The sequence below is a fragment of the Canis lupus genome, chromosome 7 (assembly GCF_003254725.2).
Source record: "Canis lupus dingo isolate Sandy chromosome 7, ASM325472v2, whole genome shotgun sequence".
NCBI lineage: Eukaryota > Metazoa > Chordata > Mammalia > Carnivora > Canidae > Canis > Canis lupus.
The window spans coordinates 40,717,032-40,742,545 of record NC_064249.1 but is presented as its reverse complement, the minus strand read 5'-3'; the positions used below and the strand labels follow the sequence as shown (position 1 = coordinate 40,742,545).

Here is a 25,514-nt window from a genome sequence, read left to right as displayed (position 1 = left end):
GGGAAGTTGAGTGCTGGTTTCAGGTTACACATCAAGCTTTCTGGCAGAGAGGGCTTGTGGGCTCAGGGAGGCCTTGGGGTGAGGGGCCAGAGACCTGAAGGCTGGGGGTGGAGGTGGGGGCGTGGGGAGGAAGGGGAGGGGCCAGGCTGGGAGGCCCCTCACTGTGGATCTCTATGAGCTCGGGCAGGTTGGGGAAGAGCCGGGCCAGCTCCTCCCGAGGCATAAGGTTCTCCTTCTTCATCCGCTGGTAGAAGATAAGGTCCAGTACCCGGAGCGTGCGCAGATGGGAGGCCTCTGTCACAAATAGCTCTGAGCAGAGTGGTCACAGAGTGGGAGCAAGACAAAAAAAAAAAAAAAAAAAAGAGGTCAGCAGGTATCCAAAGTGACGACCGCTTCACTTCTGAGGCCACCGAGCACTGGTGTCAGATGGTATGGCAATGTCCCCAATCCCAAGGGCAGGAATGGTGACCCAGCCTGGACCTGTCCCTGGGTGCTGCCCGACTCACTGCCCACCCATCAGAGGCACGTGGCCTCACCGTTGATGACCTCCTGCCGGTCGATCTCCCTCTGGCTCAGGCCGGCCACCACGTCCTTGCCCACCGTGTGCTGCCAGTTCTGGGTGTCAGGCTCGGGCTCTAGGTCAGACAGCTGACCCAAGTCATCCTCCAGGAGGTGAGGGAGGAGGGCGTCAGTGCAGAAGCCCAGGCTGGGGGACTCAATGCTCCTGGGGGAGAAGGCGCAGCTTCACGAGGAGGAGGGACTCACACGAGGGTTCTGTCCCTCCGTTTCCTGTGTACTGCGCCGTTTGTCCTGAGCCCGCGGGAAACCAGTGGCCATGAGGAGGAGACGCACACCCACCCAGTCACTCAGGGACGGGAGCGTGGCTGGGCTGTCACTCACCTGCGGCCCATTTTGGGGGTGAAGGGAGGGGTTGGGTTCTCCAGAGACCTGTGGAGAGAGGTCAGTTCTCAGTGCCGTCGCACCCACCCCGCTGGGCCAAGCCCAGCCCCTGACTGCCCCAGCCCTGCCCACCTGGTGGAGAGGCTGGAGGCAGAGGAGGAGGCGGACTGATGGAGGCGGGCCGCCTCTGCAGCTGCATCCATGTCCACGTCGCTGCGAGAGCGGGGCACGTTCTCTGCCTTCCGAGACCGCTTCATCTCCTCCCGACCCTTCAAGCTCTCGGAACGGCCCAAGCGAATCTCTGAGCGGGAGCTGGGGAAGTAGAAGAAGACACCCTGGGGCCTCACGTCCCCGAAAGCTTTTATCGGCTGCCCTGACTCGGGGTGCCTGTGGCCTCCTGCAGGGCCCAAACTTCTCAGTGACAACTCCCACAGCTGTCCTACCATCTCCTGCCTCTCCTCCTCCCTGTGACCCACCAGGAAGGTGAAATCTGGGATCAACAGATCAGATGCCAAAGACTCCAAACACTCCAGGAAAGCTTTGGACACCAGAGGCCCTTACCAGGGACTACCAGGTCCCTGGCTCTGCTCTGGGCCGTGTGGTGGCCAGTCCCTCTTGCCTCTGCTGGAGCAGGTCAGCTCCCACCATGGACTCTGCTAGAGGCAGAGCTCTCCTTTTATAGGATTTTCTCCAGGGAGCTATAGGTGTTACCCTCACACACCCATCCAGGCCTCCTCACAGGCCTGGCAGAGTGTCTACCTGCTGCCAGGCTCTTGCCCTTCCAAGCTGTGGTGTAGATTCTCCCATTCTTAACTTGTAGTATACCTCCTAGCTTCCACTCCCTTCCTGGGGGCAGGCTGGCTCGGGAGGGCCTGTCTACAGACTGGCAAGAACCTGCCTGTGGCCTGCCATGTTTGGCCATCAAGTGTCTCTGGGACTTGAGGTGCCGATGGCTGAGTGTTGCTCCTTTCTGCATCCTGCAGTGCATGAGGCCTGTGATAGCTGGCATCTCTGAGCCCTGGCTGCCCCAGGATGGTGCCTCCCTGCACGGCCCTGCTGGGTTGGTTCTTGCTGATACTATCACTGATCTACATCCTGCCCTGCATCTAGGACCACAGGCGGCCTGGAGAGCATGCAGGGTGCTTAAAAGCACAGCAGGGTTGCAGCGAAGGAGCCAAGCATCTCAGTCTGCATTTATAACGGTTCTCTGAACTGCGAAGGACTCACATGGAGCTGCCCCCCTGGGGTCCTGAGGGTTAGAAGCCACGCTGCCAGCTGATCCCCTTAGAATACCCTGAGGTCTGCTAGAATGCCTCCAACTGAGCCTGCTAACAGCACTTTCACCAGTGCCCCACAGCGGGCCACCTGAGCACTGGGACAAGCCACCTAGCGAGACTCTTGGAGCCGCAGAGCTGAGTGCCTCCCTTCCCAAACCCCTAAGTGAGTAACACTCCTCCCCATGAGTGGGGCACACACCCACCTCTGGCCCCTAGTCCCTAAAATACCACCTTCTGGAACTAAGGTGTGCCTTCTATCTGCTGGCCTCTGCCCCCTCTGTGCTGCTGAGATTGCCAGTGAGCCGGCCATGGGCCAGGCCAAAGGCTGCCACTGACAGGGGATTGGGAGTCTATTGAGTGAGTGTCTTAGGGTACAGTTATAACCTAGCAACTTTAAGACCACAAGTTTGCAAAAGGCCTCAAGTTATCCTCGAAATACTGTTATTCTGTCTGTATAACTTCATTTGACACATCTTTAACTCAGGTTTCTATGTTTAATTCATTCACTAATATCAGAGCTCAAGCTCTCAGCTCAGGACAAATTTAGCTTTCCTCTTCCCTTAAATTTTTGTCAGTTCTCCCTACAGCAGTCTGCCCACACGGCCGAAGCTTACAGAGGCTTACTGCAACAAGAGGAACCCCGTGTATGCACAGAACGGCAGACTCATGGTGTGACGATGGTTTCACAGGTAAAATGGTTTGACTACCCAGGCCGCTACCTGGAGGCCGGGAACACCCCTGCGCTGTGGATCAGGCTTGGTTGCACGCGCGTGTTATTTCTGCACATGCAGGACCACATGTACTACGTACAGCTCGAGGGTAACTGAGGGAATGCATACGGACCTTTCTGACCAGGGGTGGTTTTTGCTAAGTGCTGGCTAGAGGATTTGAAACAGGACATGTCTGCTGTCACACCACAGTCAAGAGTAAGTCCAATGCCACAAGGGGTCTCATTAGAACCTGGCCGAGATGGAGGCATGCGAGATGCCACAGTGTGCAGCCCCCTTCTTGTTTTCGAGAGGGGAAGAGCGGTTTGCTTTGAGGCTGCAGAACCCAGTCTCTAGCTCTCCTCCTCGTGTCCACAACCATCTCTGTGTGGCCTCCCTATCTCCCAGGATCTCCCCTGGCCACCCCGCCCCAGTCTTCTCCAGCTTGTCACCTAGGGTGTCTGGAGTAGCTGCTCTATTACACCATCTAGCTCATTCTTGGTTCTTGGGACAGAGGCTGCGGAGTAGCCCGGGGATCCAAAGGAAATGTTAAGGGGAAGCAGTCCCTGGGCTGGGAGGTCAGGGGCCCAGCTCTGCCTTTTGCTGGCCTGACCACCAATACAGCACATCTCTTCCTAAAGATCTCCAGGCGGGAAGGTGGTGGGAAGAGTTGTGAGTTCTGCAGTGGGAACCTTATGGTGCAGTGGAGTCGATGAAGCAGCTGGGATTAACCCAGGCTCCCCTCCTTGGGAAGGTGGCTAGTGCCTCCCCCTCCCCCCGCCACCCCCAGCCTGTTACCTGTCACTTTCCAGCAGGTCCTCAGGAAAACTTCCTGTGGAGAGCCGCTGCGTCCCAGGCTCTGGGGCATCATACGGCTGGTTGTTCTCAAAGTGCTGAATGATGTTCCTCACGTTGCCTGGTTTGACTGGAAGCAGAAAGACAATGAAGGCTACTCTGCTTTCTGTTCAGGGATAGTATCCCAGGACCCTCGCTCCCATCTAGGCCAGAAGACAGAGCGATGAGCAAGCACGGGTGACAGCACCACTGGGCTAAAAACCAAGAGACGAGGTCCTGGTCCTCTAGGCTAGCTCCTGGGCTTCTCCCACTAATCTGCAGGGAGGCATGGGCAGCCACACTCTCTCTCTCTCTCTCACATGTTTCTTGCTCAAAGAAACAGGAGAGCAGGTAAGAAAGAGACTCATGAGATGTCCCACAGAGGGTCTGCAGAGGGGTTCTCCTCCTCAGACACAGTGAGCTCAGCTCCAGTGACCTCAGGACAGGAGCCTGGCTCCGGGGCTGATCTGCGTGAGGCCAACAGCAGAGCAAGGAGGGTTGGGGAGGCGGGTGAGGCCCTGGTCTCACCTACACTAACCAGGGTCCCACCTATGAAAACTTCTAAGTCTCCCTAAATAGCTAAACTCAGGGGATGCCTGGGTGGCTCAGTGGCTGAGCATGTGCCTTTGGCTCAGGGTGTGATCCTGGAGTCCCAAGATCGAGTCCCACGTCGGGCTCCCTGCATGGAACCTGCTTCTCCCGCTGCCTATGTCTCTGCCTCTCTCTCTGTGTCTCTCATGAATAAATAAATAAAATCTTTTAAACAAATAAATAAATGAAAATAAAAAATAAATAGCTAAACTCATGTTTCGTAAAAAAGCGTCCAGGGCAGAGTAAGTAGAACAACTAAATATCCCTTAGGTGGGCAGTGGGGGTCACAGTTTTCCAGAACTGCGTAAGAGGTGGCTGTGAGGATGAATTAGGAAAAGGGGCTGTTACCATTGCCCCCACTCTGGAGACCAGGGCCATCTGCTCTGTCCCAGGGTTGGCTACACAGCCTGAGCAATGCTGCTGGGTGATGGCATGGGGCTTGGGAGCACCCTGTGACAGGCGGGCCCTGGCTGAGCCCACTGCTTCCTGTCCCCCAATGGTGGGCCACTTGTTCTGGGTGTATAGCTATACCCGTGATGAGGGACAGTTCAGGGGGCTGGTGTTAACTAAGGGTAACAGGGAAAAACAGGCAGGAAGGAGCACAATTTTTTAGAACAAACATTTTTTCACTGATGTCCTTTTGTTCTCCTTCTTCTGTTTTCTGGATGACAGTGAAACGAAAGAGAAGTAAACTCCATATTATTAACAATCAGATTTGGTCACTGCTAATTGGGAGTGACAGCTGATGACCCGAAATGGGCCAGCCCCCAGTGCTGAGGCATCTACCTGAGGGGGAATGGTGGTCTTCACATGTGTATACAGACTTTTCTGATGTTCCGGGAACTGGAGAACACCAAAGCTAACCATTAAACTACCATGGGAAGCTCTACTGGGCAGAGCTGGGGGCCCCTCACCCTGTACGAGCAGCTCAGCGGGGCTGCTCACTCTTGGGCAGGGTGGATGGGAGAAGGTGTGTGGACATAATTAAGGGCCTGGGAGTCAAGGCCATTCTTTTATTTTTCGTTTTATAGACCTTTTCTCAGAATTAAAAAATTTTTCTTGTTTAAAATAGCATAATAGGGATCCCTGGGTGGCGAAGTGGTTTGGCGCCTGCCTTTGGCCCAGGGGGCGATCCTGGAGACCGGGAATCAAATCCCATGTTGGGCTCCCGGTGCATGGAGCCTGCCTCTCCCTCTGCCTATGTCTCTGTCTCTCTCTCTCTGTGTGACTATCATAAATAAATAAAATAGCATAATAGATCTAGGAAATTTAAAACTTCGAAATAATTTTGAACATCACTATTTTTAAATGCCACTTAACATAAAATGACTCTAGTGACTGGACAGTTTGTTGATAGCATCCCATACTCTGTAAACAGGTTCCTTGCAGGACCCAGACAATGAGTCACATGCCTGTATTTGTGGGGGCGGGGGGGGGGGCATTCTCTATAACGGCTGCAGGTATGCGGTGCGGGGAGGTGCCTTGCCCCAGGGCTTAAGCAGAACAGGTGAAACAAGAAAAGGCCCCAAGAACTGAAGAACTGTTAAGAGACCTGCTGTCTACTAAAGAAAGCCCGTGTGACCCTCAAAAATGAGGACTTCTATTATTTCAACTGAAATAAAGATTTGAGGAGCTTGTGTGGGATGTGGCCTCACATGTGCACCTGGAGCTCTGGACTTTTGGAGCCCATTCCCCGAGATGTGAGGGAGGGCCGTGTCCCAAGGCACCTGGAGCGGCAGGGGGTACACGGAACACAGGGGTTGGACGGACGAAGGGGTGGACAAGGACAGAAGGAGAGACTTGAGAGATGGAAACTCAAAGCTAAAGCAAAGAAAAACCCACAAAAATGGTCCTTTTACCTTCCACAGGGGACAAGGGAATATGAAATGCTAAAAGAAAACAAACAAAAACAAAAGTAAACCATGAAAAGTCAAATTAATGTTTTAAGAGTCAAAACAAAACTTATACCAAGCTGGAAAGTGAAAAATAGAGACCAAGCTCAGGTCTGATTGAGGAAAGTCCCACCCTCACCCTCAACCCAGGCAGCAATGTCAGGAAAGGTCACTAGCTCACCTTGAGGCCTGCCCTTCCCAGATTTCGGAGACTCATACTGAGGTCTGAGGATTCTGACTGGGAGGCCAGCGGCAAGTTCCAGACCAATGACAGAGCCAGGAAGACCCATGACTGGCTCCCCAAGTTCCAGGCACACGACAGCATCAGGGGAGCCTCTGCACCTCAAACCTGCTGCCATCCTATCTGCCTGGAGTCTCGAGACTTCTGTCCCTGAGACTTCCCAATGAGGGTCCCCACGTGCTCCCAGCAGAGATGATGCCCACCGATGAGAGTAAAGCTCACGTTTACTGCCAGCAGAGCAGTGTTGCCAGGTGGGGCAAGGAGAGGGGATTCATCTGTGTGGCTATGCAGTAGCTACAACAGGCTCCGAGTTCCTAGACTAAAGCCCAGGGACCAGCACAGGGCCCAGCCCGGCTTCCTGGTCCCCTGGCCCTCCCTGGAGCCAGCACACAGCATGATGAGGGGACAGAGGGGACCACAAGCAGCACAGACAAGGCGTGGACTATGGGCACGTGGCTGCTGGGAGATCAGAAGGCCCTCTGCTGATGTGCCAGTCACCCCTGCCCAAGGCTGCAAACCCCTGTACTCACTGCTCTGCGACGAGCTTTTGGGCTTCCCAATGTACTTGAGGATCGGGTTCCGCCTCTTGTCCTCCAAGGCATCCTTGTCTTTTTTGGAGTTGCTACTCTGCTAAGACAGATTTGCCGAATTTGGGGAAGGCCCAATCCCCAGCCTTGGCCCCTGGCCCCATAACTTGCCCCCAACAACTAACTGGGAGTAGCACGGGTGCTTCTGGCCCAGGTTTGCACTTGTCTGTGGGTTCTCACGGGCGCCCCATGCACAGGCAGCAGGGGGGCAAGTGCAGTGATGGGGAGGGCTTTCCCAGGTTGTCCCCTGTAGACCGCTGCACCAGAAGATACTTTCTGAGTAGCTCCGTCACCTTCTTGGTCTTTGGGAAGAAGGGCAGCCACTTGTCCTTGTCAGGTGCAGCCTGGGCCTTTTCAGCCAGGCTGGAAGACCGCGCATCTCGGACACGGAGCCCGGCATGGTTCATGTAGGTATTGAGGGCGAAGTCCATGGGGGCGCTGGGAGACAGAGGCAGGCGTGGGAATCAGAATGCTTGGGCTGCCCCTGCCAGCAGTCCAAGGGCCAGAGCCCTGCTTCCAACATCCAGGTGGTGAAGGACAGTCTGAGGTCGGGGTATTCAGGAGGCCTGGGTTTTCACATGGGGCACAGCCAGAGCTGCCTGAAAGTCTGGACTAGTGGAACTCCCAGGACAAACCTCATGCCTTCTCTAAGCAGAGCTCTTCCCAAATAAGAAGAGCGGTCAGCGGGGGACTTGTCGGTTCCCTACAATGTAAGCCAACAAGCCCTGGGCAGGCCTGGAGGACCGGCTGAGGCCCATGGAGGACGCCCTCCGTCATCCATGCTGCGGAGGCGTCAGAGAAAAGGGGGGAGATGCCAGCCTGGCTCTGCCTTCGCCACCCTTGCACCCAGGTATGGGGTGGTGGGAGGAAGAGAGAGAGATGGAGAGGAAGAGAGGGAGGGAGGGAGAGAGATAGCCACCATGTGCCACACGGGAAACCATCCAGGGCCCGTCTCTGGAAGCACCTCTCTCTGGCTCCCAATCCTGCACTTGTGGTTTCAAGGCAGCCAAGGTTTTGGCTGTGGCCCCCTCTACTCTGAAACAGACCTCTAGCCCACTGCCTCCCCTTCTGCTCAAGCATGTGCATGCTCACTTGCACGCTGGCTGCATACAGGCTGCAAAAAACCCTCAACGCATGCCTGAGAGCAGAGGTGCTGAACCCCAGCTTCCCTCTGCAGGGACTCCTGGGAAGCTCATCCTGTTACCATAACTTTCTGCAGTGGCTTAAGAGAAAGCAGTAGGGAAGGGGAGACATGGAGCGAATTCAGGTAGCGACAAGGCATCTTCCTATGGGTGCATGGGGGTGATGGTAGACCCTTGCCCCGGGCAGCGGTCCCCGAGCAGCTGCGGCCTGGACCTCATGACCCCTGCTGTGACCCCCGATGCCTGCGGCGCCCCTGTGACCGGAAGATGGCAAGCACTCCGCCCGCTCACTCACCTTCTGTCCTCCTCATACTTGGACCTGGAACAAAAGAAAAGAGGTGACTCATGCTGAAAGGCACAGGTATGTCTGCTGTGCAAACACGAAAGATGGGGGCCAGAGGGGGAGGGAGGCCAGACCTCGACTCTTGGGTCTTAGTTCCAAGCTAGCGTGGGGCCTAGGAGGGGAGAGGCCTCATTCCCTCGGGGGCCTCAGCACAGCGACAGTGACGTCCTTCTGGCTAAAAGGAGGGGAGGGGGCAAACACAGCTACTGAAGGATTATGGAGTAAGGGGTTTGTACTGTGCCCAGCTGAAGGGCTGGAGGACAGATGCGGTTGCACCCTGAGACCAGGTCCAGAGAAACCCATTTACAAGGCAAATGGTAACAGCAACTAACGGTGATGGATCCAGTATGGGCCCGGTGCTGCCCAAAGATATTTACATGTATTAATTCATCGAGTTCTCAAAGTAACACACAGGTAGGTGCTAGATCTCTGTGGAGGAGACTGAAGCTTCACTGCTTCACTCCATCACAAGCGGGTTGAAGCAGTGACACCGCATGACTCTTCGCTGTTAGGATCCCAAAATAAACGCAGCCAGGTTTTGCGCTCATCCCTGGAGCAGTTGGGTAAACAGGCCCAGAAAGGCCCAGGGCCTGGCTGAAGGCCGGGTGGGTTGTTTCCAGGAATACACCCACTGTGTGCTCTCATCCGCAGCCCACTCTCTGGTCTGCTGTCACATGTGTACCTGCGGCTGCGTCCCCAAGCCTCGAGGGTGAGGTCAGGTTGAACACATCCAGAGCAGAGTCCAGACTAGCTATCCTGAACTGCCCTGCACATGGCCATCGGTCTCGGCCGATGGCACCTTGTCCTTCTGGTGGTTCAGGTACAAAGCGTGGAGTCTTCCCCAACTTTTCTCTCCCCCACAACCTACACTCAGTTTTTAGGAAATGCCTGTTTGCGCGACCATCAAGATACACCTGGGACTGACCACTTTTCACCACATCCCCTGTCCCTGCTCTGGTCCAAGCCTCTACCACATGGGTTCCTGTGTGACCCCTCATCTGGGACTCTCCCTTGCTCCCACCAGCTTCCACTCACAGCCAATCCCCACTCACGCTTCCTATTGTCAGAGAGTGAAACCCAGGGTCCGCCTGACTGTCCCCGGCTCTGTGGCTGCCCTCCTGTTACCTGATGCCAGCACCTGCCTCCTCAGTGGGCTCTGGCCCTCCAGCTCTCTGCTCCCTGTATATGCCAAGCATGCACCTACTTTGCCTGGTCTCTTCCTGTGCCTGGGATGCTGTTCCCCCAGATGTCTTCAAGGGTAACGGCCTCACATTCTTGGGTTGCTCAGATGTTACTTTCTGGGGCGGCTCGCCCTGACCCCCTATTTAAAACTGCTACCCCCAGGCTCTGGTGCTCCTGAGCCCTTCCTTCCACCTGCTCTTTCCCCTCATTTTGAACATGTTATAGAACCTGCTTGTTTATTAAACACGGCTTTCTTTTCCCGCTATGATATCAACACCATAGAAACTGGTGTTCAGCTAATGTACCTCAGGAGCCTCGAGCAGACTCTGAAAATGCTGAATGGCAGTGCTGACAGAGGCCGTGGAGACCGTCTTGCCCAGGATTTGTAGCTGAGACCAGGGTCATGCGCTATGTAAACCTGACATGAGCCCAAAAAGTCACATGGTGGCCCTGAAGTTGGGACTGGGGAGGCACTGCCATCGGGTCAGACATTCTTTACTCAGGTGGGCCAGTCTTCAGATGCAATTAGAAATGGCCCACCCTCCCGCTGGCCAGTTTGTCTGCCTCTTGAAGGCAGCACCTGCTGGAGACCCAGAGTGTGGCCCACCTGCCGGGTCCATGTGACATCCAGGCCGGAGGTAGGGCGATCAGAAGAGGCCCAGAGGGGAGCCACTGGCCTCGCCTGGGAGGCAGCAGGAGAGCCGGGCTCCCTCCTCCTTCAGGGGGAGGAGGATCAGGCATTGGTGGGGAGAGTTCGACAAACAGACCCACAACATACTGGCATCCGTTCCACATGTCTGGGGGCATGTGGGGCAGGCACTCACAGGATGTCTCCCAGCGCAGCCAGCTGCTTCTCAGCCACATGGCGTTCTCGGAGAGGGTCCCCGTCCAGGTCCAGCAGGTCGTTCTCACCGTACAGACTGCCCAGCCCCAGGGTGCGCTTTGTTCTAAGCCAGACAAAGAAACAAATGTACACAGATGCCCGGCAGGTACCCAAGGAGATGAGGAACGCGCACCCACAAGAGGCACCCATCATGGGGGACGGATGGGCGAGGAGCCAGAGGGGGGACGGATGGGCGAGGAGCCAGAGGGAGGGGTGGGGGCCCGGCAACCTGTAGTCCTGGATCTGCTCCTGGATCTCAGGCATGGCCGCCTCCTGGGCTTCATGGAGGGCAGCGCGAATGTCCTCACTGCCGCGCAGACGCAAGTCTGGTGGGAACCCAGGGAAGATGAAAATAGGGTGTCAGGAGCAGGGGCTCGTGCCTGCTGAGGCCCTGTGGCCCGGAGGGAGGCTGGCTCTCTGCCCTCCCATTAGCCAAGGGAGGTGGAGGCCTGGACCCACCAGGTCACTCCTGAATCCAAGCCTGGAGCCCTGTCATCCAGGTCCCAAGGCAAGAACAAAACACCTGGACGTCCTAGGCTCCATGATGTGGAACGTTAAAGTCCCGTCATCAGATGTGCCAAGGGCTGCCCTCCGACGGTACTGTGCCAACCTGTCCTTGGTGTTGCCAGGCCAGTGCACAGGCTAAGGAGGGCAGGCACTTCACATGACCCTGGTCGGAGTCTGTCCTGTCCCTGAGGCAGAGTTGCAGGGTCACATGGTCAAGTACAAGGCCCCGGAGCAGCTCTGTTCACCCTCTGGCCGTGGGACACCTACATTCTTGAAAGCTGCCTGGGACCCTGGCTCCAGGTGGATGGCCTCTTATGCTGCCTTCCCCTCAGCTCTCCTAGTCACGACGTGAGAGCGAGACGGGAACGGAGCAACCACCTAGCCAGCGGGGTCCTCACAGGGTCAGCTGCCACCAGGTCTGGTGAGGAACTTACAGAAACACAAATGCTCCATCCAGAGCCCAATCCCGAGGTGGGATGGATCAAGTTCCTGGTTTCTGGATTTTTCAGAGTTCCCCAAGGGATACTGATGAGCGACCAGGCTTGGGAATTCCTCTAGTCTAACTGCCCCTTCATCCAGATGGCCTCGCTGGGCCCAGGAAGGTACTGGGGACGGCTGGCAGAAACGAGTGCAAGTGTGACAGGGTCACGTCTTTCTGGGACACGCTCCCCAGGTGGGGCCTGTCCCCAGGTGCTTGTCTGTCAGCCACCATGAGGCTTAAGGCGCTCAGGAGGAACTGCCCCCGCTCCCCGATCCTAGAGAAGGGATACCCAAGGATGGGCTACGTGCCCTCTGTGCTCTGGAGCCCTTGGGGCCCAGGACAAGACTAACTGGCCCGTAAGCCAACTTACCAATTTCAGCTTGCAGCATCTCTGGGACCTTTACTCTCAGTGGCTAGAAGAGAGAAGGGGGAATGGTGAGGCCCACAGCCCAGGGCTTGCGGGAGACCTCAGCCCGTGCCAGAAGGGCCCCCAATACCCTCGTCTGCTTCCCTACCCCGCATCCTGTCTTCTCTTCCCCTGTGAGCCTGCAAATGAGGTTACATTTTGAGAAATAAACTCTAGAGCTATGGGGCCAGTGGGCCATCTTCTGGGGCAGCTGTGCAAGTTCCCCACTGGTGCCAACTCAGCAGCAATGAAGAAAACTTTACTGTGTCCTCAGGTCGCCGAGTTATCTCAGGGAGCACAGAGCTCGAGGACCAGACTGCGGTGACAGGCTGGGTTCACAGCCCCAAGGCACAGGCAGCAGTTGCCACCCCTCCTCCAGACCTACTTGAGGGGATAGGCACCAAATTCCGAGGAACACACTTTGGTCCTCAATCTCAATCTTGAGAGCTTACATCTTGGAACTGAAAGACTCGAGTCATTTGGGAATTAGTATAGCTGGTCTGACAGGCCTACAACGTGCTGCCCTGTCCACACACACAGCCCACCTCTTCCCGCACACTCCGGGCCTCCTCCCTACGAACCCCACTCTTGGCAGTACCCCAAGTCCAGCGAAGTATCAGAGCCCTGGCTCCTCTTGGCTCACTGATCTCAACCCCCATCAGGTGGCCTCTGGGCCTCTGCTGCTTTGTCCCCAGATGGGCGGGCAAGGAGGGTTGGGGGAAGCAGCACTGATCCAGGGGACAGGCCATGTGCCTCTACCTTGCCACACATGGAACAAATGGGTCAGGTGAGGAGCTCAGGGTTGAGAGCAGTCCCGTGAACAGGACCCGGGAGCCTTCAGCTCTCAGCTCCAACTTCTCAATACCCTGTCTCTGTCCGGCCTCAATGTGTGGCTTCCTTTTCCCTCTGCTCCCATGTGGCCCTAAGAGACAGAAACACTGTAATTCAATCCATGGCTGCCTTACCGCATTCTTCTCCAGGAAAATATTCCAGATGTCTTTTCCTAAGCCTCGGGAATCCTTGGGGTTTGTCTGCTGATAAACCTCTGCGCACAAGTAAAAAAGCTAGGAGGAAAGAAAATGGGTTGGAGCAGGGGTTCTCATGCCCCCTACTCCAGGACTGATGCTGGCCCTGGAACGATGGGTGAGGCCTGGAGACACACATGACCCTTCTTTGGAGAGATGCCGGGGCTCCTGGTAGGTGCATCCTTGTGATGTGCTGAGAACCAAGAGCACAGGACAGCCCCCCAACAGGAAATCCTACAGCTCAATGAATGTGGCCACACCAAGGCTAAGAGGCCCTGGTGTGGGTGCCGAGCCCTAGTCCCTCAGCTCCCAGCACGGTACCCCTGGACCCTGCACTCCCTCCGCACCTGCTTTGCCTCCTACTCATTTGTGTCTTGTTCTCTAAGGGTTTCTGTTTTACTCTCTGTCACGTGCCTGGTCTTTACTCAGGTGCTCAGTGTTGACTGTGGCTCCCAATGGTGGTCACCCCCGTCCAACTCTTCTGAGCACGGAGCAGGTTGAGAGAAGCCGTGGAGGTCACTGGTCCTCAGCCCCATCCCTGGGCACTGTCTCCAACACCCTGTCATCACCTTTGTCACCTTGCCCCTCTGCTAAGCCTCCCCACGGTCACGTTGTGTACCTGCAACTCCAACTCTAGAAAGACCATGTGCTCTAAGCGGACTGAGCACGATGGCAGCTCCCCTGGCCTCCCCATGCAGGGGACGCGGCTGGTGTGTACAGTCCTGCCTGCCTAAACGGCACCTTCCGTGTTTTGTCTGTCCCTGGGCTGCCTGCCAGTGCCCGCAATGGTGAAGATGGATGCTTCTGACTCACCAGCGGACTGGGGTCTGCCTGAGAGAAGATATACCGCAGGAAAACACCCAGGTGAGCTGGCCGTGCCTTCAGCTTCTCAAGGTCTTGGAACACGATGTCGCTCTGGAGGGCAGAAGGACAGGGGTGGCTGGAGTGCACGGAGGTGGGGCACAGCAGCACGCCCTGCTGCAGCTTGGCCCCCATGGCCCCTGCCGCCGGGGCTCACAGGCTGTGGCACCCACCCTACGCCCCCTCACGGCTAGGGCGGCTCTAACTGCTTCTATTCAACAACAGCTGGCATGACCATGACGAAAGGAGAAAACCAGGAAACCGTTACCTCGTTGTTGAAATAACCCGGGTCGTAGTCTTCCTCTGGACCAATGATTAAAGGCTTTGGGCTCTGGTCTGTGCCCTGGTGAGAGTCCAGGGGTGGGGGCAAGGTTAGGGGACAGGCGTCCAAGCCCTCCACGACACCCATGTGCCACAGCACCGGCAAGGAGGGCCACATGGGTCTGGTGGACGCTGGCATCTCCTCACCTCCCCCAAATCTCAGAGGACAGAACCACGATTTCCACTTGCAAAAGTCAAGTGCTCATGGGCAGGGCCGCTGCAGTGCATGTGCACGGGGATGGGAAGCAACAGAAGGCGCGTTCTTCCTGTTTGCGAAAGTTCGGTTGACTGCAGGCTTGGGGCTCTGCTGGCCCCTCGGCAGCCACGTCGCACCCACTACAGCGTCTACTAGGGCCTGTGGTCACACAGGCTAGGTCTTTGTGACAGGACAGCTGGAGGCCCACATCTGCCTCCTCAAGCAAAGCAGATGGAGTGGATCTCTCCCCATGGCGGGCTGCTCAGGGGCGTGTGGTAGATCTCCATGACCCGTCTCAAACCCACGCTTCTCAGCTTGGCTTTCTTCCTCACACCAGTTCTACCAAGAGCCTAACCCTAACTGGTGTGCCACTGACATCAGGTATGATGAGAGCATTCATACCGCACAGGCCTTCCAGATGCTTCCCTGGATAAGCTTTTCTCCCCACTACGTTTTCCACTCAACGTGTTTGACCTCATTTCCAGGGATTCCCCGAGAATGGCCTGCTCTGGAGCCTCCCTGGATCACGCTTGCCCACAAGATGTCCTCCCGCCCCACTCGCTCAAGTGGCTTCTCCTGACAGCGTCTCCCGGGTGCTCTGCACTCATCCTGTGCTCCTGGGTATTTACAAACTCGTCACTCAGAATGATGGAGTCACAGAACCTGAGGCCCAGGACGTCTGTCAGAGATCAGAGTCTGGCACTCACTCGCAAGCGCAAACGTGAGGCCCACAGAGTCAACGCAAAGGTAGGCCACAGCCTGGGCCTCCTCATCTCCCACTGGGAGACGCTGGACGGCCGCTCCTGGCTCTGCTTGGCCCCCTGGGTGAAACATGAAAACACCAGAATTTGTTTGTTGTGAGAGGGGAGGATTTTTTTAAGTCTTTACAAATATGCAGTTTTTCTCACTACAGAAGCAGAAGATGCTCATTATTGAAAACGATCAGATGTTGTACAGTTATGCAACAGAAAGTTTGAGTTCCCAAAGGTTCCATTGCCACCACTGAGAGTGGACTGTCACCCCAGCCCTGCCCTGATCAGCACAGATTACGATTCGGGATCGGAGGCCATGCTAGAGCTGCTCCTATGGTTCAAAGATAACAACTAAAACAGTTGTCAGAAGGAAGACAGGACTCCATGACAGAGTCCTTCTCACCTGCTCCTGTCGGCCACCTGAGGGAGGCCTCGCTGCAGAGCAGGATGTGCACAGGGCAGGACCATGCAGCAGCCCAGGGAGGGCGTGGGGGGAGGCAGCTCGTGTGCTCAGGAGAACACGCTCTTGCATGGTGCCCTGATCAAGCAGAGTCCTGGCGTGGCCCGTCTGCTGTGGCTTTCTCTCACCAAGTGAATTCAATGCCCACCTCCTCTCTGGCTGGGGAGACGTAAAGAGGCTTTTCCTCAGGGGTCCAGCCTGGCAGCTGGTACCCTGCCACCATGCGTCCTAGTACACATTGGATCCCTACCTTTTCTCCTGCAGACCCAAATTGAACTCACCTCTGCCTCTCAGATCAAATCAAAGCACTAAATAGTGTGTGACGCTGGTTTTAATTCAGGACCACGGCAGAGTTCAAATAACGTAGGCTTTAAGGAGTGAGTTTGCTTTAAAAAAGTACCGAGTAACGTTACAGAGTCAGTACAAGGATATAGGAGAAGCCACCATGGTGGTGGCTGCTGAATGCTAAGAAACATTGTACAAAATTAGGAGCTCTTGCCGTATTGCTCAGTGGCCTAGCTTCTGGCTCACCACTGACGGGCAATCTCCTTGATGGCCCAGGCTGCAAGCTCTGTGCCCTGAGCCAGAAGTGCTCCCCCTACTCCCGTCCCCACAGACCAGGTCTAGCTTTGTGGGCAGTGGCTTCCACATCAGGTTTTCAGGACCTGGGGGCTCCAGGGCAGCGCCCCTGAGGGTGGACTTGACTAGGCCCCATCCTGGGGTAGCTGAGCTTTTATTTGGTGCCTATATTAGTGTGTAAATAAGATTTTGTGCAAGAAAATAGATTTTGCTAAAGAAAAGAGAAAACTGAACATGAGCATTCTAGAGTCACGTAACCAGCCTATCTGCCACTCACACAAACCCTGTTTTCGATGTCCCTTCCCTATGGATGTGTTGTGTCCTCATGCAGAGCCTGCAATAGCCTTTTGTTCCCAAACCCCTTCCTGCCACATTCTCCTTTCACTTTCATTCTCCAGGGAAAAGTTTCCTTCAAGGGGGTTCAGCTGGAGTCTTCAAAGCCGGGCCCTTGTAAGCTGGTTCTCAAGGAGGGAGGGAGAACTGCAGGGAGCTCTTAACCCTCACCTGCTCACTGGTGCTGGGCCCTGGTGCATCCGAGCCCTGCCGCCGGTGGTGCTGGGCCACCCTGGCCATGATAACAGGCGAGGTTCGGGGACTGTCCAGCCCAGGGTCCGACAGTGCCGAGTTCCGATTCATCAGTGCCTAGAGGAATAGAGAGCCCATTCACCCTCAGCTGGTCTGGAGATGCCCACACCCCGGGGCACCTACCCAGTACCTACCCTGTGCCTGCCACTATGCAGAGCCCTTGGCTGTGTGGCACCTGCTTGGGCTCACGATGGCCCTGAGGTAGATACCACTACTCCCACTCTTCACACTGGGAAAGGATGATTTGCAGGGGACCCAGTGATGGGGTCCTTCCCTGGACTTGATCCTGGCACCCAAGCCTGGCCCACAGCCTTCCCCTCAAAGCCAGGTCACCTCCCAGATGCCCAGCCCTCAGGACACATCAACTATGAATTAAGACCCTCTGTCTCTTCTTGGTGTCTCTCCCACAGATGGATCATTGCACATATGTTCACCTCCTCCCACAGACAGCAGCAGTGAGGAAATGCAATTCCAACTATTATTTAAAATTAGGGTTTATGGGACACCTGGGTGGCTCAGCGGTTGAGCATCTGCCTTTGGCTCAGGGCATGATCCCGGGATTTGGGATTGAATCCCACACTGGGCTCCCTGCATGGAGCCTGCTTCTCCCTCTGTCTATGTCTCTGCTTCTCTGTCTCTCATGAATAAATATCTTTAAAAAAAAAAAAAAGTAGAAAAAAATAAAATTAGGGTTTAGTGGCACCTGGATAGCTCAGCGGTTAAGTATCTGCCTTCAGCTCAGCTCATGATCCTGGGGACCACGCCCTTTATTAGGCTCCCTCCTCAGTGTGGAGACTGCTTCTCCCTCTCCTCCCCACTTGCGTGCGCTCCCTCTTGCTACCTCTCTTTCAAATAAATAAATTAAATTAAAAAATTAGAGTTTAAGTGTGTTAATTAGCCTGGCTGAGCAGATATTTTGCTGACAGCGTTATTACTTCTTCCAACCACTTGTACTTTGCAAGTTTATATATGCAGACAGACAATAGCTAAGAGGAAATGTGGGGCTAAAACCTGAAATGTTTTTGACCACTCCAGAAAAGATGAGCTGTTAGAGATCTGTGACGGACCTAGAGAGGCTGTCACTCTGATTTAGCTGGCTCATCGCATCTCAGATGGTGTGGCCGCAGCCAGGAAGCCCTGCATGTGCGGCCAGGTCACCGTTTCCCATGACTGAGGCCCGCTACTGTTCATACACTGCTCTCCCCGTGACTGTTTACAGAACAGAGCTGTGATAATACAGGTGCTGGGTCTGACGGTCCTGTGTGCAGGGCACACATGAAACCCCTTTTGGACCCAGATAGGAGTGATTAAAACCCTTGGGAACCGGGACACAAGGGTTCAGCTGGGGCTGGCCCTTGTGGACACTCACCTCACTGAGGGAGGGGAGGCGTTCCGTCCCAGAGTCCATGCCACTGTCCCCCTCCTGGGAATCCAGAGAGAGTCGGCCTGGGAAGGAAACAGTTTACAGGGGAGGGGGGCTGCAGCCTGGAGGCCTGAGTGGGAGAGGAAAGCGAAGCTGCCATCCTCCCTCCTCTCCTGATTTCCCTCAGGTCAGATGCTCCACACCTGGCTTTCGCCTCCCTGTAGGCCTGTGTTCTGGCCACATCGCTTCCTAGAGACGCCACGGCTCCATGTCACCACGAGTCTGACCTTCAACCCACACCCACCACTCTTCTAGCCTGACTCACTTCTTATCACAAGAGCATGCCAGGGGCTGGGGGGCAAGGTAGGGTCTGGATCCTTGTCCTCCTAGGACCGCCCCGGTACTTACCAGTAGGTGCGATGGCTATGCTGTCATGATGACAGCAGAAGCTGCCCCCTCCCTGTGTGTGGACATGCTTTGTCTCCCCAGCCTAATCCCTAGAGAGCCAGGGCTAGTCTGTCTTTTCTGAATCTGCCTCATGGGGACAACAAGTGAGGACCCTGGGTTGGAGACATGGGGTGAGGGGATACTTACCTTCTGATGCTCTCTGGCTGGTGTCACTGTATAGGGTGGGTATGTCCTAAAAAAGAAAAAGTCCCAAGGGTGGGCTTGGTCTGCAAAGCTCTCCCTCCTTGGTACCTCCTGTAGTCAGCTCTTCCCTCCGTCTCAGCAGATAATATCTGCTGCCATTAGGGGCTTTTTCTGCTCCATTGCCTTAAAAATGCCCAGAAGGAGGAGCTACTGCTTCGTTGGTCATTGGAGACGGTGACCCCTAATGGTGGAGAGGGAGCTTTGCCCTTAGGGGAAGTCTCGGAACTCATGGATTTATCCCCCCCAGACCCCACAGCACTCTCGGCCTTGGGGGGCTGAACACAGAAGGACCTTCCCATCAAGGAGTGCAAAGAACTCCAGCTGGACACTGAGGGGAGGGGAGGGCCCGCCTCTAGTGGCCTCAGGGCTTGGAGGACCACCTGCCTGCATGCTTTTCTGGGTCTCACTTAGGCTTTTGGCAGCTCCAAGGTAGGTACTCTGAGGCCTGTGTGACCAGTGAGGAAACAGGAGCCCAGAGACGGTGCATGACTTGCCCAAGTTGCACAGTGGGAGAACTGGAGCCCGGCTGGTGCTCAGACCCGCAGCTCTCGGTAGGGGTTTTGGACTCTCTGCCCTGTGGGGCATAGGAGCGCAGCAGTAGGGGCAAACACGTACGGCCTAGGACGGGGGCACACTTCGCCTCCGACCATAACCCCACTGGCCAGGTCCTGCTGGGATTTCCAATTCACAAACGAAGACCCTGGGACTTCCAGCAGGACCTAACCTGCCAGAGAGTCTCACAGGTGGTGAGCTCAGGACCTGAGCTATCAACCACGTGACATGGGTGTGCCCTTCAGAAAACAGAACAGTTTAAATTCAATTAGCCTGTGGTTCCTAGGCATTTTGATCTGGATGTTCTAAAAAAGAAGTGGATAGGGGATCCCTGGGTCAGTGGTTTAGCGCCTGCCTTTGGCCCAGGGCGTGGTCCTGGAGTCCCTGATCAGGTCCCACATTGGGCTCCCTGCATGGAGCTTGCTTCTCCCTCTGCCTCTCTTTCTCTGTGTCTCTCATGAATAAATAAAATCTTAAAAAAAAAAAAAAGGGGGGCAGCCCCAGTGGCTCAGCAGTTTAGTGCCACCTTCAGCCCAGGGCCTGATCCTGGAGACCCAGGATCGAGTCCCATGTCGGGCTCCCTGTATGGAGCCTGCTTCTCCCTCTGCCTGTGTCTCTGTCTCTCTCTCTCTGCCTCTGAATAAATAAATAAAATCTTGAAAAAAAAAAAAAAAAGAAAAAGAAAGTAGATAATCCTCAAAGAACCTCTGTTGGCTTTGGGAACTATTATTCTTGGAAACTGCACAGTTTCTGGAGAGTTCCTTACTTGCCCTAAGGACTGAGGCCGGATGGAGTTGGAGCAGCACACTAGGAACAAGGTCCTTGAGCAGACCAGGTAAAGACATCTCCTCTCTGGGGTTTCCCACAGAGAGGTCCCTGCCACTACAGACCACCCTCCACGGCGGGGATCTGATGCTCTGGCTGATGTGGAAGCGCCTGCAGTCTTCGAGAAGACCCACTGTCCGCAGAACACGCAGCCAAGTAAGATCGGTGCGGGAATAGGCACACCACCCGCAGGGAGCAGATAATGAGGAGACTAAAGCCAACAGTCTGATTGAATTTATATGTATTTTTTTCTACCGCTGTAGCAGGCTCTAGGAGGGCAAGAAAGGGCCCCCCCAGCGGCACCCACACAGCGCTCAGCCCCTTTGGCGCTACATGAAGAATTGCTGCCTTTTGTTGGTTTATTAAGTACTGAATGCTCCCGATTCAGCCCTGGGGTCCTGCATGACTCAGGAAGCCTCAACCCTGGCTTTCCTCCTACTGTGCCTGCGTCCACCTGCATGACCACCTGCCCTTCCTGAAGCCTGGCCTGCTTCACTCACCACGAAGCCACCCATCTCCTGCTGAATCTTCAGCTGTAACTGCGTGACGCGCCTCCGGGCACCTTCGATCTGCTCCTCCAGTGGGCTGGCAGGGTTCCGGCTGTACACCTCACAGATACGCTGGGGATGAGCCAGGACAGGGAGGGAAAGGCAGAAGGGGTTATGGTTAGTGGAGAATGGACAACTCACAGGGGGAGAACAGGCAGTTACCCCAGACAAGGAGGAGAGACAGGAGCTCTGCCTTTAGGAGATGCAGGTAAGCTCACCCTTGGTCAGAAGAGGGAGGTGTAGAGATGGTGAGAAACAATACAGAGAGTAACTGGAGAAAGAAGACGGGACACAAAGGCCCATCCAGTCTGAAGCACCATCCAGGCTAGGCCTATGCCTTATCCTACAGAGGTCTTCCTCAGCTCCTGCTCGTGTCAGATGTTCAGTGTCTGTGCAAAGCAGCACACACAGGGAGCTCACGACATCAGTCTCAGGAGCCCTCTCTGGCCTTGGGTGCAGGGGGAGCTGCTCAGATGCTCACCTGGAGGTCACCTGGTGTGCACTTAGAGCTTAGAGCCTGGGTTTTGCAAATGGGGAGGCCTGCCCCTGAACTCTGTCATCTGTGCTCACTAGCAGTGTAGACCCGACAAGGACGTTTCCTGCGTCCTCACGGATAACGGGGATGACGGTCCCTGCCTGAGGGACTGCAGGGAGACCTGAACGAGACTGCCTGTGAAGCCTTAGCAGGAGATAGCTACTATCGCACCACAGAAGGAAGTGCTCCATACGGCTGGCTTGTCACACAATGACATAAAGCCGGCGTGCAGACACATTCTCTAAGCTCATCCAGGGCCCCTCTGTTACCTGACAACCTCGGTTTACCAATCCCTCAGCCCTCAGCCTCCGCGGTGCCATCCTCTGGTGGAGCTTCCCAGCTGCACTGCACATACGTGTGGCCTCCCCACCCTGGGCCCACAGAGCAGCTCTGCCTCCAGCCGCCGGGGCTCTTCTGACACTGTTCGCACCCTCTGTCTCCCATTCGACAGCTCCACGACCTCATATTGCATGTAACGCTCCTTTCTGGTCTCTCTCTCTCTCTTTTTTTAAAGACTTTATTTATTCATGAGAGACAGAGAGTGGCAGAGACATAGGCAGAAGGAGAAGCAGGCTTCCTAAGGGGAGCCCGATGTGGGACTTGATCCCAGGACCCCAGGATCACGCCCTGAGCCAAAGGCAGACGGTCCACCACTGAGCCACCCAGGTGTCCCTCCTTTCTGGTCTTAAAACAAAACCAGCCATTGCCATGAAGCTCTTCCATCAACTCTGATTACCCTCTAAGCCGCTGCCTCAGTCCTCTCTTTCCTTCCACGGATGTGTCTCCAGCCAGGGCTTGACCCTCGGGACCCAGAGCCTGCGGCCTGCACACAGTCTCATTCCTCCACCTCCTTCAGGGAGCCTGATGACCCAGTGGCCTGGCCTCAGCTGTCACCTCTTGGGCGCCCCCTCCATGGAAGGCCATCCTGGTGCCCCCACCCTCCCTCATGGCCTGCCTGCAGCCTCACCCAGTCCCTGCACCCTGTAACTTGGGTAGGCCTCAGGTACCACTTGCATCCACAGGAAGCTTGTGTGCAGGGGACACGTGGCACGGTCCTAGCCTTCACGTTACTTAGTCCAATGGGGAGAAGAACAAGTAATTAAAATCTGAATGTAACAGCAAATACACAGGGATGGGAGAGGCAGCTGTGCTGTAAAGTGCTGGACTTCCAAAATTCTACCCGCTCTCTGTCCTGTGCACTGGTGCCCTTGGTGATCCCACCGGTCCTCAGTTCTGACCACCTCTGTGCTGAGGGCGCACCCGAGCTCTATCTCAACCCTGCCTTTCCTTTGAGGCTCCAACCTCTCACATCTACAGGGCTGGTCAACGGTCTTTATGTCTCAGTGTTCCCTGGGCTCCCAGAGCTGACCTCCATGTCTCTCCCTAGACCCCGCCCTGCCCTCCACGCTACCCCCCCCCCCCCCAACAGCATCACAGCTGTCAGGGCATCCAAACTTGGCACATCTTCTGTTTTCTGCCCTGTTACCGCCCCCTGGCAGGCAATCTGTCACCCATCTGACCTCTGAGATGTCCCCCGTGGTCCCCCCGTGTCTTTCTGTACTGAGTCCTAGCATTCCTGTTCAATCTCCCACAGCATCCTGAAGATGGTCTCCTGGCATATCCATGCACTGAACACACTTCTCCGGAGAACACTGCTTTGGAGATGTGATCACTCCCCAGCTCAAAATCTTGACCCATCCCATGGTCTTCAAGATAAACTCCAAGCTTGGCAGGGAAGTCAAGGCCCAACGCACTCTCCAGAGTGAAACAGACTGAATCCAAATTCAAATGCCACCTCAGAAAGCCCTCCGGGATTACTGCATGATTATTCCTTCTTTTGGGATTCCTTGTACTTAAATGATATTTTAGAATTTAATGACCTGTAATTCACAGAAAATAAACCTCATCATTTCAAAATGTACAGTTCAGTGGTCTGCATGCATGGGCAGGGTTGACAACAGCCTCCACCATGGAGTTCTAGAATATGGCTACCACCCGACAGGATGGTGGTTATTCCCTACTTCTCCCCTCCTCCACTCCTGCAACCACTAATTTATGTTCTGTCCTCAGAGACTTACCTGTTCTGGACTTCTATTTAAAAGGACTCACATAACCTGTGGCCTTATGGGCCTGGCTCCTCCCACCGAGCCTCATGTGCTCAGGGTTCCTCTGTGTTGCAGCATGTGCGTCACTGCTTCACACCTGGTGGTGGCCGAGTACCATCCCATCATCCAGACAGACTACCCTGGTCTGCCTGTTGGGCTGCTGATTAACTTTGGGGTTGTTTCTGCTTTGGGCCTGTTGTGATTAAGACTATTAGGAATGCCCACCACTTATAGGTTTGTGTCTGGATGTATGTTTTCCATTCTGGGTTGTACCTGGGAGGGGGACTGATGGATCGGTTCTCTGCGCTCCTGTGTGCTGACCATTCTGAAAAGCTGCCAAACCGCTTGGTGCAGTGGCTGTGTGACTTCATGTCCTCACCAGCAATGGTGGGAATCCATTAGGATAATGAGCACACAGACAGAACATAAACAAGTTTCTCCGATTTCTCCACTCTCACCAACAACTGATACTTCCTGCTATTTTGGCTCTAACCATGCTGGTGGGTGTGGAGTGACATGGTACAGTTTTGATTAGCATCACCGGATGATTAATGATGGTGAGTATCTTGCCATGAGCTTCTTGGCCATCTTTCTTGCTTTCATGCTTCTTACTGGACTATCTTATCCAAATCCTTTGCCAACTTTTAAAGTGGCTCGTGTGTCCTTTTATTGTTACCTTTAAAGAGTCCTTTGCATATTCTGGCACTAGAACTTGATCAGATATAATGAGTTGCAACTACTTTCTCCCGTCCCATGGGTTGTCTTTTTTACTTTCTTGTGTCCTTTGATGCACAAAGCTTTTAAATTTGGATAAAGTCCAATTTATTATGTTTTGGTTGTTTCTACTTTGGTGCCACTAAGGAAAAACTGCCTATTCCAAAGCCATGAAGATTTACATTTGTGTTTACTTCTGAGAGTTTTGCAGTTTTAAAAAATAGTTCTGGTTCTTACATTTTGGGATTAGACTGTTTACTGTGTGAGGTACAGATCCACATTTGTTCTGTGCATGTGGATGGCCAGTTGCCCCAGCACCGTTTGTGGAAGACTACTTTCTCTAGGACATGGTCTGGATACCTTGTCAAAATTCAAATGACCATATTTGCATGGTTTAGTTTCTGGACTCTGACTTCTCTCCTCTGACCTACAGGTCTGTCCTGACCATTCCATGACACCTGCTGCTCCGTGAGTTATCTGCACTTTTGATAACGTGGTAGGAGTCTGTCTTTATCCATTCGATACCCGACTGGATCACAAACTCCATAAAGGAAAGCTCCACCTCTCACTTACCTGTATAACCTTTCCGCCTTCTGCCCCAGCATCACCTGTTCTACCCTGCCACAACACGAGCACCTAGCACATGGCAGGAGCTCAATGTCTGCCAAACACAGAAGTGTATTTTCACATGTCTGTCTTTGGCCTGTGCTGTCCACTTGCCGGTAGACCCTCCCCATCTGTTTTGCCCACAGAAGGCCCACGCTTCAAGGCCCAGCTCTCTGAAATACAGCTCTCTCCCTGAGTCTCCCTCCATCCCCCATCCTTCATGGATTGCTCTCTTCCTTGTCCCCTTACTGACTCTCCTACCATAGTGTGAATTTCTTCCATTACAGAATAGTCATACGGAAGGCAAGAACTGTCTAATCTTCCCACATCTGTGTACCACAGGACCTAGAACAATGCTTTACATGCAGCAGACACTTATGGAAACATGCTGAACATTAAAGAAGGGGCCGGGACAGAACTTGGCTACCCTGCTGCACCCCCTCCACCAATGGGGGTCCCCCTGCTGGCAGCCTGCTGGCCTCCCTCAGCTCTCTGTTCCCTCAGAGTGTTCTCCCCATTCCGACACCTGGTGGCATGAGGCAGGGACAACTATTCCGTGGACAGCAAATTTGGGTGCTGAGGTTTGGCCACAATGGGCTGTGTCCCATGAGTAAGACTGTGGCTGACTGCCCAAAGCAGGACCTTACCTGTAACTCCTTTTCCTCCTGCCTCAGCATATTCCGAAGGATCTGGGTGGCATGTTTCTGGAATTCAGGATCCTGGGAATGGAATGGACAGTAGTAAGGGTGGGGGCAGCCTCCCAGATTAATTCTCTCCCACCTGCTGATTCTCAGTCAGGAAAAGCCAGCAGAGCAGTTGGGGGTGGTCTGTATGTTTGAGTGACACTCAGGTCCCCAGCCAAC

At 54.7% G+C, this 25,514-nt stretch overlaps 1 protein-coding gene and 1 long non-coding RNA gene across 18 annotated transcripts in view; one reads left to right on the top strand and one right to left on the bottom strand.

Moving 5' to 3' along the window:
• Positions 1-25,514, bottom strand: part of ARHGEF11 (Rho guanine nucleotide exchange factor 11) — an 86,478-nt gene that overhangs the window by 9,778 nt on the left and 51,186 nt on the right. For 10 of the 17 annotated variants that reach the window (XM_025430770.3, XM_025430778.3, XM_025430781.3 and 7 more), the window contains 20 exons: positions 25,299-25,370; positions 20,644-20,763; positions 18,710-18,755; positions 18,122-18,198; positions 16,672-16,809; positions 14,128-14,202; positions 13,812-13,913; positions 12,939-13,037; positions 11,938-11,980; positions 10,809-10,905; positions 10,521-10,643; positions 8,467-8,490; positions 7,323-7,467; positions 6,973-7,072; positions 6,169-6,198; positions 3,683-3,809; positions 1,033-1,212; positions 901-948; positions 537-724; positions 163-309 (listed from right to left, as the gene is read on the bottom strand). In XM_025430770.3, the coding sequence (XP_025286555.3) occupies positions 163-309; positions 537-724; positions 901-948; positions 1,033-1,212; positions 3,683-3,809; positions 6,169-6,198; positions 6,973-7,072; positions 7,323-7,467; positions 8,467-8,490; positions 10,521-10,643; positions 10,809-10,905; positions 11,938-11,980; positions 12,939-13,037; positions 13,812-13,913; positions 14,128-14,202; positions 16,672-16,809; positions 18,122-18,198; positions 18,710-18,755; positions 20,644-20,763; positions 25,299-25,370 (1,981 nt within the window). The remainder of the gene's footprint in view (positions 1-162; positions 310-536; positions 725-900; positions 949-1,032; positions 1,213-3,682; positions 3,810-6,168; positions 6,199-6,972; positions 7,073-7,322; positions 7,468-8,466; positions 8,491-10,520; positions 10,644-10,808; positions 10,906-11,937; positions 11,981-12,938; positions 13,038-13,811; positions 13,914-14,127; positions 14,203-16,671; positions 16,810-18,121; positions 18,199-18,709; positions 18,756-20,643; positions 20,764-25,298; positions 25,371-25,514) is intronic. The other 7 variants (XM_025430771.3, XM_049112523.1, XM_025430774.3 and 4 more) reach the window with 4 other exon arrangements.
• On the top strand, positions 14,471-23,147 carry LOC118355203 (uncharacterized). The gene is made up of 3 exons (XR_004817208.1): positions 14,471-14,757; positions 14,862-15,123; positions 22,821-23,147. It is a non-coding gene; the product is annotated as an uncharacterized LOC118355203 (long non-coding RNA).